Genomic DNA, 15,506 nt, shown 5'->3' on the forward strand with positions numbered 1-15,506 from the left:
CTATTTGTCTTCTGCCTGAAGTGGTTTGTAGCTACCCCCTTAAAAAGATGGAGATAAAGGAGGCTGAATTCCCTCTTCTTTCCCAAGGTATTTAAAATTCATTCTTCAGCAGGTGACCTTCATTTTACCCTCTCATACATTTTCACTTGTCAGCTTCAGCCAATCAAGGAGACATATCATCTAACTGGCATTCCTGAGTTTTTGCTTGTGTAATATTTTCTTCTAATTCATTCTACTTTTTCATTTTTGCAAACACTAAATCTGCAAATAAATACCATCTCACTGATTTTTGTTGTTTTCCTTCTTTTTCTATACAGGTGGACTTTATTTTAGTACTTTAAACTATTTTAAGCCACATTTCCTGTTTTGTTGGTGTTTATGAGAGTACTGTTTGTATTTAACTACCAATATCCAAATAAAAAAAAAAAAGAAATGGGGCCATTATGGCATTAATTTTCTAAATCTGATTATTTTCAAGCAAACCACTCTTTAAACACATGTAAAGTAAATTTGCTCTGTTTTATATTTACATTTCAATTCCCGCCATTCCTTCGGAATTAAGAAATCAGTATTAACTATAGTCAATTCCCTTTAGTCACTGATTTTTTGGCCTACATGCTGTTCAATTGAAAAATTTCTGTTACTCCAGAATGTACGAGGAGAGTACAAAAAGTAATGACTCCTATTTTTTTAATTCAGAAAATTTAATCTTTTACATCAATTAATCCTCAATCGTTAATAAAGACGCTGTTATTTTCCACAGTCACCATTTTCTATGCACTTCTACCATCTCTGAGTCAGACGCTATACAGCAAGCCTTCGTTATAATGCAGTTCGCTTTATGCTGATTCACTATAACGCTGTTCTTATATTATAATCCATATATGACTATAACACTGTCACAAAATCACTATAACGCTCTTTACAGATTGCATTTTTGGCATATTTAACGAAACCGTTTCATTTGATGGAGTCGATAGCTTGAAAATGAATAGCAAAACAGCATTTAAAACGCTTCCCACGCTCAGTAAAATTTTCTCGCATGCTAATTTAATTGCAGTACAGTGACTGACTTGTTATGTAGTTCCGAGATCAACATTTTAAAATATTATCAAGTATATTGCTTGTAATATTTGCATTTATCCGAAGTCTAGTCATCACTCATACAGAATTAGACATCGTGTGTAAAGGACAGTTTACTCGAACATTGTATCATAATTATTGCAACACAGTTACATTTTCGAAGAGTTAATAATAGCGGATAAAAATGAAAAAGCAACAAGGTCTGGGTGCAGTACGAAGACAATAAATGTAAGAAAAAGACTGAATTTGAAAATTAAATTAGATGTTTTGAAGCGAATCAATTCCGGTCAACAACAAGCGGACGTGTGCCATAATTTAGGACTGGCAAGTTTAACTGTAAGAACAATTATAAAAAATAAAGAATTAATTTTAGCAGCTGTTCCACTACAAGCAAGTAGGGCTAGGCCGCCTATTAGGATTGAAATGGAGAGACTTCAACTAATTTTATTGATGATAATATCCAATGCAGAATTCAGCTGTTAAATATTATATAAAAAATAATAATAAAAGAGAGAGAGAGAGAGAGAGAGAGAGAGAGATTAGCCTATATGATGACTTGAAGAAAACTCACCTAAAAAAAAAAAAAAAGTGGAACCATTTAAAACTAGTAAGGGCTGGTCGAATAGATTTAAAATCCAGGGAGAAGTCACAAGTGCAGATCAAGGAACCGAAACTTACAAAAAAGAACTTGTTATGAAGAGGGGTATTATGTGTTATACTTCTCAACGAGTTTTTAACAGGACAGCAGGACTTTTTTTGGAAACAAATGCTTAAAAGGAGTTTCATATTGAAAGAAGAAAAAGACACGCCAGGTTTCAAAATGGCAAAGGATGGGTTGACTTTATTGTTGGGTGGTAACGCTGCGGGGGATTTAAAATTAAAATTCCTTTTAGTTTACCAGGAAGAGGGCCAAAGTACAACCCAAAATCGACACATTTTTCATGATTAAATTCATCAATTAAATTAAATAAATTAAATTCATGATTTTAATTGGAATTTTAAGTTTAATTTTGATACGTAAGTAGTTACCACATAATTATATACGTATGTAATGCAGAATATTTTATATGTACAAATATTTGAATATTAAATATTTTGACCGACATTTTTACATCTTTTCACAACCGTTTATTATTGATTAGGAAATGTCCTATGGCACGGACCGCAACTCACAAATACATATGTTACCTTATGGAAATACAGCGCTCGCTTAGCGCGGATTCACTTAGCCTTTTGTTTTTCCGGAACGAATTATCAGCATTAAGCGAAGGCAGCTGTATTCCAATCCTGTAAAAGTACTTACTCTTTCTCCAGAGGGGTTAGCAAACAGGGTGCTTGAGCTAGTTGTCCACAAAATGGATTCCACGGAGTGCATCCTTCAGTGGACTGAAGAGGTGATGGCCGGAAGGTGAGGGAGTGAGGAAGAACAGTGCACTCCAGTTTTGTAATGGCCTCCATCGGGTGCAGACTGGTGTGGGGTTGTGCATTGTCATGGAGAAAAAGAACCTCATTAAGGTTTTTGTCTTTGTCTAGTCGAACTCTACGGATGCGGGCTTTCAACTTTTTCAATTTCCCCATATCGATCTGAGCTGATTGTGGCGCCACATTCCAAGAAGTCCACAACCAAGATCCCATCTTTATCCCAAAACATTGTCACCGTGACTTTACTGACAGAATGCTGGCTGTCTTTTGAACTTTTTCTTGTGCAGTGAATTTTGATGGTGCCACTCCATCACTGTCTCTTCATTTCAGGGCCATAAATAAAGGTGGACCGAGGTTTCATCACCTGTGACTATGAGTGAAAGAAAAACCTCTTGGTAAGAAATTCAATTACCACTCTTTGTATATCTGTAACATTCACCATTTTGAACTATCCATGTGCTGCACTTTTGAGACCAATCACAGCACCAGTCAGTATGGTGAAACTAGAGACGTCTGGTGACTCCTCAGTGAGACGTAAAATGATCTACAGTGGCACATTTGAAAAAAAAAAATTAAGAGACATTACTTTCATACTGGTCGTATGTCAAAGATTAGCCCATTGAATTTATACAATTAGAGTTATGTGAAAGAGTACTTTAACTAAGTGGAACTGAGTTTTATTCTGCTTTATTCAGAACAGTGTCAGCAGAGTTTGAGGCCTATATAAAGTCACTGCTGCTGTTATTCCACACGTCATAAAATGCATAAAGCTGGATTAAAGTGTTTATGGTGCTCACACCAAACTGTATTGCCCATATTAAGAGATATCAGTTTGTTAAACAATACCACCATTTTAAAATTCTCTGAACTACTCGGTTTAGAGGGAAAAAAAAAACAACAAATATTTTGCAGATCTAAAAAATATATATACTTGGATAGAAAACAAAAGAAAATTATAACTGAATATAAATTAAAAAATAAATATTTTCATAAAAATCACCTCGTTTAGTAATAGTGGCATGATCTTCTGTCCTTAAAGGATTACTTTTTTCCCATGCAATATATTTCTTCCACAGCTCAACCTGAAATGTTGATGTTACATTATATTATAAAGGTATAGAATTATGTTCTTTATCATGAACAATATTTCAGATATTACCATTTTTTTTTTATCAATGATAGATAAACTTAATGCAATTATGGAAGCGATATGTGGTACAATCAAAATATTTCCAGATTCGCATATTAAACTAAATATAACTAAGACTAAATACAGCCACTCTAAGTCAAAGTACTTTCCTTGAGCAATAATACCCTTAGACCACCATTGGTACAACTGCTGGAAGCAGGTCCAGAACCATACTAGCTGAATAGAACAAAGAACATCTTAAGTTGCATTACTAACCTCTTGTTCAATGTGCAAGTGATGGCTTCATAAACATTGTTTCAAATTTGGGAAAAGAAAAAATTCCATGGTGAGAGGTCAAGCAAGAAAGGGGAATGTGATAACACAACAGCATTGTGTTTCACAAGCTCTTGTTGTAATGAGAAATGAGCAATGTACGGGTGCACTGTTGTTTGGCAACCTTCAATCTTTTGCTGCCCACCACTCTGGATGCTTTTGCTCAATTGCCTCTTGCAACTGGTGCAAGACCTATACAATCCTTCACTTATTTACAGTGGCATCTTAAAGAATAAATTTGTAATGCATAAGACCATGATGGTCAAAACACCTTTCTAACATCACTTTCCCTTTTAACCTGTCTTGCCGAAAGACTGCAACAGATAAAGTAATTTTCAAGTCAATGAAACATGCTTTGTTTATGGGTCAATAGTGAGGCCATCAAGACTTGTCCCTGGCAATGATGCACACTGAGTGGACAGAAATCATGGGATACCTACCTAGTAACAGGTAGGCCCACCTTTCACGGGGATAAGGGCAATCACACGGCGAGGCATTGATTCCACTAGTTCACGAAAGCATTCCACAGGCATTTCCATCCATGCTTGCTGCACTACTGTCCATAATTCCATCGCATTCCTGGGTGGAAGATCCAAAGCTTGAACAGACCTTTCCACAGCATCCCAAAGATGTTCCACAGGGTTCACGTCCGATGAATGGGGAGGCCATTCCATGGTGGTAAAACTGCAGAATGCTCTTCGAACCATGTTCTAGTCAGAACGACTCTGTGGGGAAGTGCATTGTCCTGCTGGAAGAGTCCATTGCCCTGTGGGTGCACGAAGATCATGAAGGGATGCAGGTCTGCAAGGATGGACACGTAGCTTAGACCATTCAGAGATGTGTCTAGACGTACCAGAGGTCCCAATGTGTGCCAGTCGAACACGCCCCAGACCATTACTGACTGTCCGCCTGACTGAACAGTTCCTTTTTGACATGATGGGTGCAAAACTTTGTGTGGTTTCCGCCAGCTACACACCCTCCTGTCCGCTTAAAATAACAGGAAATGAGACTCATCAGACCAGGAGACCCATCTCAAATCGTCCAAGGTCCAGTGCCGATGTTCTTTAGCCCAGTGTCGGTGGTAGGACCATCACATAATCATTAGCAGCTATTGCTGCTAATGGTCTTGGTGGAGACGATTCTGGCACCCCCCTCTTTGAAGTCGGCAGTGATTTGTGCCACTGTTGCTCTCCAGTTGGCTGAAACAATGTGAGACAGACATCGACAGCCACATTGAGCCACCACCTTTCTCCACCCACAGTGCTGTCCACAATGAGATGGATTTTATTCCAGAAATGGTGTATTCCCGATACACTCTTGATACTGTCAAATGGGGATAGTGCAATTTCTGTACCAATTTCTCTGTGATAGAGTGACCGATGCGTCAACACTCGCTATCATCCCCCTTTCAAAGTTGTTTAATTCACGTTTATCCATACTGACATCGAATTACCGTCTACGTGAATGCAGTGTACCTATATACCTACCAAGCAGTGGGTTTGTCCACTGGCCAGAGAGGTGACAGCGTCATGTTGCCCAGGAACCAGGTATCCCAGGAATTCTGTCCTTTCAAGTGTACTCAAGAAACAGAGGATCATTATCAGATCTCCAGAATATCATCTGATCACCAGTACGCATCTGAGGTACCACATGCTGAGTAACTAGATGCGTTTCAAATCACTGTTTAAAAATTTCATGATGGCTTCTGTGTGAAATTCTTAAAGCTTCTGGAAGCCAGAAAAAGCAGTTCTCTCACAGAAGTTGTCGACTATTTCATTTCTTTCAGATGTATGAGCAGCTAAAGATCTTCCAATATGGTCATCATCATCATCTGCTAAATTTTCTCTTCCCTCTTTGAATCTATTTTATAATCATTGATAACTTCTTAACATTAGCATTAGTAGAGGCATATGATGCAAGAAAGCAAGCTTATTCAGCATCAGCCAAAAAAAAAAAAAAAAAAAAGCACAACCACTACTCCCATTTCACCCCTCCGTTCGTTCGAAATACCTGTCCAGCTGAGCCTTAAATTTGTTTAGGCTATCAACTTCAACAACAAGTGATGGAAGTCTATTCCACAAACCAACTGCCCGCTGGATAAAGGCAAATTTCCGCACATCTATCCGACATCCGTCCTTCCTCAATTTGAATTTATGCCCTCTCAGGTGATTATTCTGAGCAAGCGGAAGAATCCCATCGGCATTGAGCATGCTCAAGCCATTCAAAGCCTTATACACCTCTATCAGATCACCTCGCCGATGCCTAGTCTCCAGACTCTGTAATCTGCAAAACTTAAGCCTTTCTTCGTAAGAGCAACCCTTTGTTCCATTCACTAATCTTGTTGCCCTTCTCTGTACTCGTTCCAGCAGCTCTACATCCTTCTTGAAATGAGGCCTCCAGACCTGTATACAGTACTCAAGGTGTGGCCTGACCAATGCCTTATACAAGAGAATAATCACATCCCTATCCCTGCTAGAAAAATTTCTCTATATCATTGACAAGACACTATGAGCTACTCTTGGAGACCATCTGCACTGCTCAGAAAACTTCATATCTGCCTGCACAATTACCCCCAGGTCCTTTTCGTTCTCTACCACTGTCAGTGTAGTACCACAGAGTTGATACGTCACTCTGAGGTTTCTGCTTCCCATATGTAGTACTTTACATTTGTTAGACCAAATGTTAAACTTCATTTGCCACCTCTCAGCCCATCTGCTCAACTTTTCTCGATCCTGCTGCAGCATCGTACTGTCATTAGTGTCCTTAACATACCCTGCCAACCTTCGCATCATCTGCAAACTTGGACATTAAGCTTGATATACCATCATCAATATAATTTATAAATACAAAAAACAACAATGGACCCAACACTGAGCCCTGAGGGACTCCACTAATAACATTAGTCCATGATGAGCAGTGTCCATTAATTACCACTCTGTCTTCTCCCACTCAACAATCCCTGTATCCATAGCAGCAATTTGCCTCCAATGCTACACTGCTCCAATTTGTTCAGAAGTCTTCCATCTACAACAGTATCAAAAGCCTTTCTAAGATCCAAATATATAATATCAAAGTTATTCCCTGCATCCAGTTCTTTTGTGACTACATCATAGTATCCAATCAAATTGGTCAGGCAAGACTTTCCCTTAACAAAACCATGCTGTGTCCGAGCTATAACTGAAGTCTTGTCTAGATAATCCTGCAGTGCTTCTTTAACCAGTGCCTCCATTAATTTTCCTGGAACAGAAGTTAAACTAACAGGTCTATAATTACTTGTGTCGTCCTTTGATCCTCCTTTGTGAATTGGGATCACATTTGCACATCTCCAGTCCATGGGTACCTACCCTGAGTCCAAAGAAGCTCTCATAATTATGGCTAAGGGTTTGCTTACTTCCTTTGCTGCCTCCTTTAATATAACTGGATAGATTCCATCCACCCCGGCTGCCTTTTTTATGTTTATCTTCAACAATTTCTCCTCCACTTTCCTCTCAGTTATTACAAAATCATCTAGCTCACTGCCAGAGTTTAACTCACCTCTAGCATTCCCCTCCATGAATAACTCCTCATGGGTGAATGTAGATGCAAAATACTCATTTAGTTTGTTAGCCACCTGAGCAGGATCATCAACAGTTGAACTATCAATATCCAGTGGACCAATCTGATTCATCATTTTTCTTCTAGAGTTTACACGGGAAAAGAACTCTTTGTTGTTTTTCTTTGCATCCTTTGCCAAGGATTTCTCATAATCTGCCTTTGCCTGCCTAATCTCTTTTGTGACTTGGTTACAGACCAGCTTATATCTATCATGGGCTTATCCACCGTAGTCGCCTTTACGAAAGCAAAAACCCTTCCCTTTACCACTAATGGTAGTTACCTCTTTGAGTAAATCCCACTTCAGCACACTGTGATCACTGCCACCTAGTGGTTCCTTTATATGCAGATTCTTAATGCATGAAGAATCACTACTGATAACCAGATCAAGATTATTACTCCCTCTAGTTGCCTCCCGAATATGCTGATGTAGAAAACAATCATCCAATAAATCCACAAAAGCCTTGCTAGTGTGTGAGTGACCAATCCACAAATTCCAGTCAATATCTGGCAAATTAAAATCCCCCATTATAAGACTCTCTTGATTTACTCGCCCACTCTATTTCGGTGTACAGTTTCTTATTATACTCATCAGAGTCATTAGGCCGATAACAAACTCCTACTCTCAATTTTGATCTCCCCATGCTTATGTCACACCAAACTGACTCGACACTGCACTGTCCAGCGATGTCGACTGGCTTCACTTCCTTGGATTTTATGTGTTTCTTAAATAGCATAACCCCTCCTCCCTTCCTATCCTGTACACATTGTACTCCCCAAATTCCAGTTCTGCATTCCTTATATCTATGTGACACCACGTCTCTGATATCTCAACAATATCTGCCTTTGATGTTTTGAGCAATACCTCAAATTCATCAAATTTATTTACTAAACTCCTAGCATTGGTGTACATGCAAGTATACATGCACCTGTTCTTATTCTTAGCTATCCTAACACAACCCATGTGTTTACTTGTACCGCAATGACTCCCAGCAGTCTCTGAAATACCCTGCATCTTGTTTTCCAGGCTGCTGCTCATTCCAATAGAAGCAATGCAAGAATCACTTTCACCTCTGCCAGTGGCTACTGTTAATCTATTAGTCCTTATATCCCCCTAAGCTAGCAGTTTTCCGACCCATCTAACACTGCCTCAATAGCATCAGCAAATATTCTTGCACCCTTTCTTTTTAAGTGTATCTCATCCCTGTAGAAGCAGTCTCTCCTGTTAACAAGTACAGACCAGGCTGAAAAAAATTTTACCCCTTGAGCCTTGCACAATCTTTCTAGGACCGAATTGATCAACAAGGCTCTCATCATATACTCCCTCCTATTGTGTCTGGGCAGAATTGCAGACACTTTCAAATTCAGCCCTACTTCACATAATTCTACCGGTCTCCTACTCTTAATATCATAGTGTCATTAATACATATCACCTTTTGTGCCCCTTACAAGATGATATTTGCTCTACAACGTCATCAACCTTTGCCCCTGGCAGATATTAGTATTAAAGGATGGAACCTTGGAACTCAATACAAAGTAATTTGCTAATGTTGGCCTACACACCTTCTGTCAGTTATCCAGAATAATTTGAAAGGCAGATTTGTCTTCTTTCTTTCTTTCTTTTTTAATTAATGGTAGTATTTGAGACAAATGTTTATTATGCTATGAAAGTATTTCTGTCTGTTTTTTTACAGTTGTGTATCTGGCGAAATGTTGGATTAGGACTAATGGGTTTTCTCGGAAACCATGAGTGATAGAGTAGTCATTTGCTTCCATGAACCCAATATTCCATTACATATTTTGTTCTCTTCATTTCATATTATGTCTAGCTCTAGTTTCAGTAAAATTAATATCAGCCCAAAACTGTGTGATTTATTATTTTTCCTCGTTTTTTTTTACAGTAAAATGTCAATGGAAAGAAACAGCACTAAAATGGGCAGAAAACCAGGAAGAATGCAATATAATCAAATTGATATTATTAAGTAACTTGAGAGATTTCGCAGCAAAAAAAAAGTTCACGAGAAACGAAACAAAAAACGATTGAACATTATTTAAAAAAATTATTTTAAATTTTTTTCCACGTAAAATTTGCAGTAAAATACCTATCCGAATATACATACATATGTGAATGTGCAAATTTTTAAGTTATTATCTATCTATACATTAAAAAAGTTTTCCTCCTAATGATATTTATTCGAGCCAATGGAAGAAGAGGGCAGGGTTAATTACGTCACTACAATGCGCAGGTAAATAATTACATTGTTGTCTTCCATTGAAAGACAACTCCCTCCCTCTACTCACCAACCTCATGCACGTGCTTCAATACATGAATACATGACCTAATACATGCACGTCTAATACATGACCACAACCAGCATCATTTGATGTAATATTGTAATGTCAGCTGACAAAGGGATCTGATATAGTTTGTATATTTTAAATAGTTTAGTACTTTGTAAATATTTTAGTCCTGCTCTTTTGGATACAACAATATTCCTCATGCATTATGGAACCCAAAGCAAGAGGCCTTTTCCTAAGTGACCTATGTAAACACAGGTAAATAATTACATAGTGATATTTATTCCACCTTGAGAATGCTGCATGGTGGGGTAGCCAATGGGAAAAGAGGGATGCGGATCACGTGCCACAGTGAGCGGGGCAATTAAATCACTACAAATGCACAGGTAAATCTAATCAGGAAATGACCTATGTAAATAATTACATAGGTCATTTCCTGATTAGATATCGATCAGTGCATTCGACAGGTGTATCTTTTAAGTAGAAAAGATTTGACATACTCCATCATACAATAACCTTTTGAGCCTGAAACAATTAACAATTTTCTATACAATAGAAAATTGTTTCTATACAATAGAAAATTTCTATACAATAATATTAACTCAGACATCACTGAGTTAATAAATTAATCACTTAACTGTTTGTTAACAGGTCACCAACTCATATGTACTACATGTGATCTTTATTGTAGGTCATGTCTATTGTACACTGAAGTCTAGTATAACTGAACATTTGATATCTCCATCACTTCATTCTTGTTAATTAACTACATATACTGGAACTTCATGAAATATGTGAAAGCTATAAACTGCATTCTATTAAGGAAAAGTTATATTTCATTTTTAATATTAAGCTTTATATTTCTTTTTAATATCTCTCAATTTATGTCACACCAAATAGTTTAGATATTAGTCCTTATGATAAATCTCTTTGAAAGTTTATAGTATTTTTAGGCTTAAGACAAAAACTAAATTACATAATGTAAAGATGTACTTACCTACGAGTTGGATATCTTATTTGTTCCAGATATATTTTTTACAATTCATTGCAATTTATTTCCATATTAATTTGATTCATGAAATACTTGATTCACAGTTTGGAAACATACATGACAGAGTAGGGTATACCTCTACAACTGGAATGGCTGCTGGCACTAACACATAATTATGTATATAATTCTCTATATCCCTTATTTTAAAAATTATGTATGGGTTTTCAACAAATGCTAGGTTTAAGGTACTGGCCTTGCATGAATTTTAGGGGTGTTAACTTAATTTAAGACTTTTTTTTTTCTTTTCCTTTAGCAATTTATGAATATGGCACTTACATTTCATACCTAGAACAAGTAACTTCTCAAAGTTTCATTGAGTTTGTGCTGCAAGTCCAACAAATTTCACAATTCAACTGAGCCTTTTAGACATATTTTAATTGTGCAAATTAAAATAATGTGTGCAGTAACCTGATGCAAAAAAAAAAAAGAAAAAAAACACCCTTATTTCCTTCCTATGGAAAATACTCTGCTCAATAATTTTACAGAAATCACCTCTCTACTCTTCTCACCCTCCAAGCCCAAATTTTCTTACCTCATATGCTCCTTTTGCATCCTGTTTCTAGCAACAGCTGTTGGACACTAAGTTGTTACTTAGTTCACAGACATTACATAAATGATCGTGTGTACTCCTACGCTTCCAAGTAATAGCAACCATTTTGTTTACACATAAATGAAGCATTAGTTACAGAGCTAAGATAGAAACTTCTTTTTTCAAAGATTAGCAATATTGAATTAACAAAGTTTTACTCGATTTGTGATATATAAAGTTAACAGCTGTGGATTTAAAAAATGTACTAACAGGATAAGCATTCCTTTAAATTAAATTAATTCTAAAAAGCTCTTTATAGTAATCTCAGAACTGCAATATACATACTACAGGCAATGATTACAAACATAATACTTTTAAGCTATATACCAAATTATAGTTACCCTAAATCTCCATTACAATTCTGACCTAGACATAAAGGAATTTTTTTTTTTTTTTTTTTAATTACATCCAGCCCATAGGTTGGACACCACTGCTTTAGATTATAATTAATGTTCAATATCTTGAAAATTGTTTTTTTTTTATCTTGAAAATATGTTTATAGGAACTTTATTTATTTTTATCTGTAGAATTTGTTCCTACACTTGTTCTGTGCAATTCTGAAACAACCTGTCATGCTGAAAATATGGTAGTTTAACAACTACCATATTTTCTAGTTAGTAGTATCTAATGAACATTAATGAGAAATGACAAAGGAAAAATCTGAAAAAAATAAAATAAATAATAGCCTAGACATGTCGTTAGGAGAAGAAAAGGCAATATGATGACTCTGAACCACAATTCCATACAGCAGCAGATGGAATGAGAAATCATCTTATGGATTTAAGCAAGTAAGTTATATTTTTAAGTTACAAAAATTCAGTCCAGTAAAATATTCTTAGTAAAATTATCTCACTTGTTTCACTTCTTCTGGAGTTCCCTGAGGAGGAACAGAAGCAGCATTACGATTTAATCCCCTTGTTACTGCTTCATATTCTTTGGCAACCCGACGAGCATTCATATAATCCCGACTTCTATCCTGAATCATTTTTTCAGCAATAATTGGATTTACACTCTATAAAAAAAAAATTCCATAATTTGTATGAAATAGATGTAACAAGGCTAATTATATATCAGTGCAATAAGAAATGATGTATGACGGGAAAATAAGTTTTGGTTTTAACTGATTTTAAGATAAAACTAAAGCTGACCGGGTTAGCCAGGTGGGTAAAGTGCCTGCCTGGCAATCGAAAGGTCACGGGTTCGAATCCCGCCTCGGGCTTGGATCAGAGTAAAATGCAAAAACTTTGGGAGGTGCATTATGGCTGCAGAAGCCAATGTGCTAACAAAAAAAAAAAAGGTAAAACAAAAAAATTCCACTTTCTTCTCCATACTGTTTATTTATTTGTTATTCTTTTAAAAATTCAGGTGGATTAAGATTTTCTAACAGCCATATTTCTCACTTTAGAAAAATATATTCTGCTTCAAAAGGCATGTTTTTTGACATTCTCCAAGCTGAAAATAAAAGAGTACATTACACACTTTTTTATTATTATATATTTTATTTTTTATTTATTTATTTTTTTTTATAACTGCCTTTGTTTGCATGGTCTGGTGCCATACAAGCAAATAACTAATTAGTAGGTTCAAATATAACAACATCAGAACAAGTTGCACAGAAAACTAAACAGATCAAGTGCCATTTGTTTATATCCTTCTTGCCTTGCTTATTTTTTTAGGATGTTTTCAGAATGTTCTGAAGTACAAGGATGTAAATATTTATGAAAGGTAGCACAAGTAGAAGATGCTTCTTTTTTTTGTACACTTTTAATTTTTAAGGGGGGGAGGGGAATGGCATACACAGCTGAAAAATTATAGTTTAACAGGTGTTTCAGGGACTAATTAAGATGGGTTGTGATCAGGAAAGTCAATGCTATGCAATGTGTACTGTGGTTTGATTTATGTGCTGCATCCTATGTATTGTCCTTTCACTAATATCAATTCCTGTGGCCTCCATGAACTCCTGGTACAATGAAGTTGGACAGGATTTGTGTAGCAACCCTTCTGAGACCCTCCAATCTTTCTCTTTCTGTCAGGTTTCTGTGGTCTAACTGAACATTTCCAGGATATAGTAGTACGATGACATTTTCACTTAGTGATAATGTCAGCCACCACTGAGCTAAAGTATTGCAGTTTTTCTGCAATGGCATGAACAGATTGATTGGTAATATGATATCCTTTGATGGCTCCATCAAAGTTTCTAGGCCCAATGCTTCAACCAACTACTGCATTTCACTGATCAGCTTAATTTTAGCCTGAACAGAGCTAGAAGTAAGTAATCTCAGTCCACTGCACTGTATGACATTTTAATTATCCCAATAACTTATTAGAAAAACAAAATAAAATCATATACCAAGTGCAGATCTATTAAGCAGTAAAGAATTATCTATCATGGTTAAAAAGGCCTCAGAATCCTGTATTCATTATAAAGGTAAAAATTACTGTTTACTCCAGAAAAACACAGAAACACATATGGTGTAGGTAGAACCCTTTAATAAGGTATACTAAACCAAAAACAAACAAATTAAAACAGAAGCTTTCAAGTCAAATCAAAGAGACTCTTCATCAGCTGAATATACATTAATACCAAAAAAAAATAATGCCCAGTCATGGTCATGTGAGGCAAACATAGCATGGCATGAGTGCAAGCAACAATTACTGGTTGGAGCTAGACGTCTGTAGCTGTGATTGTAAAGCACATACATAGGGTGCGTGCCAATGTTGATCACACTGGAGGATAACCATCTCCATAACAGGATGAATATGTGCTCCTTTATTACATTAAAAGCACCACGGCAACTTGATATGTGGAGTGATTCTAGCCACAATTGTTAGTAATTTCGCGAGTGTTTAACGACTTCAATGTCTCGGCGTGGGTCAAGATTGTGCTGAGATGACCAATAATGCCCTGTGACTGCAGAGTGCTCAGAATCAGCAGACAGATTGCCATCTCGTGCTTTGAGATTTGGTCTCAGAGTCTTCTGCTAGATTCCCCAATGTAACAACCACCGCAGTCACAGCAGGAAATTCGATACACCGAGCCGCTCTGTAACAGAGAGAGGGATCGGTGTTTTTACTCTCGAGAGGAGGGGTCACAGTTTTCTGCCAGGTAGTTGTAAACATTTTACTGGTGGGTGTGTAGGATTTTAGAGAGGCGCTGTGATACGCCAGGGTAATAATGGGGTAAAGGCGGTCGAGATCGTGTTATCAATGTGGGATGCCCTAGGGTGTGCTGTGAGCTCACAAGCCTGCAGATCACATTTGTCTAGGGCACAGGCAGGGTAGCCACATTTGGACAGATCCGTCTTTACTCTCATAACATCATCACGTCTTTCATCCGTGGAACTGGAATGGGTCCAGGCATAGGCAAAAAGGACGCATGCGGTACTAAGAAGCTGGCTGTGGGTGTGTTCCAATCTATAGTTAATGAATTTGCCAGCACACATTGGTTTATGGTGGACTGAGGTTCTTAAATGAGTGCCCTCGTGCCGAAATAAAACATCCAGAAAGGAGAGGGCATAGTCCAACTCCAGTTCAATGGTGAACTGGATAAAGGGCAATGGCGAGTTGAGGTGTTGTAAAGGTGGTCTTTTGAGCCCCAGGTTCGGTGACTCCCTGTTTAGGCAGATCCACAGCATGGCCATGGGTGCCCCCGTCAGCTCTGTCATGGCGAACATTGCCATGGAAGAGCTAGAGGGCTGCGCATTCTTGAACTTACCAGATGCAATCACCTTCTGGTGTCGCTACGTCATTGATGTGTTTGTAATCATCCCCCCGGGGATACGAAGACCGACTAACATATATTCAGCTGATGAAGAGTCTCTTTGACTTGAAAGCTTCTGTTTTAATTTGTTTGTTTTTGCTTTACCTTATTAAAGGGTTCTACCTACAGCATATTTGTTTCTGTTTTTTCTGGAGTAAACAGTAATTTTACCTTTATTATCTATCATGTCAGTGTAGGAAATGGTCATAAAGATTTCACAACTATCACACATACTATGATACCTCCTCCT

General features: G+C 37.2%; 1 protein-coding gene across 1 annotated transcript in view; it reads right to left on the minus strand.

Annotated features, from left to right (window-relative positions):
• Positions 1-15,506, minus strand: part of su(f) (cleavage stimulation factor subunit su(f)) — a 189,490-nt gene that overhangs the window by 122,396 nt on the left and 51,588 nt on the right. The window contains exons 8-9 of the mRNA XM_090370516.1: positions 12,350-12,508; positions 3,506-3,587 (exon numbers count right to left, since the gene is read on the minus strand). Of these exons, the coding sequence (XP_090226642.1) occupies positions 3,506-3,587; positions 12,350-12,508 (241 nt within the window). The remainder of the gene's footprint in view (positions 1-3,505; positions 3,588-12,349; positions 12,509-15,506) is intronic.

This window comes from Mastigoproctus giganteus, chromosome 3 (assembly GCF_048544385.1).
Source record: "Mastigoproctus giganteus isolate SK-2022 chromosome 3, ASM4854438v1, whole genome shotgun sequence".
NCBI lineage: Eukaryota > Metazoa > Arthropoda > Arachnida > Uropygi > Thelyphonidae > Mastigoproctus > Mastigoproctus giganteus.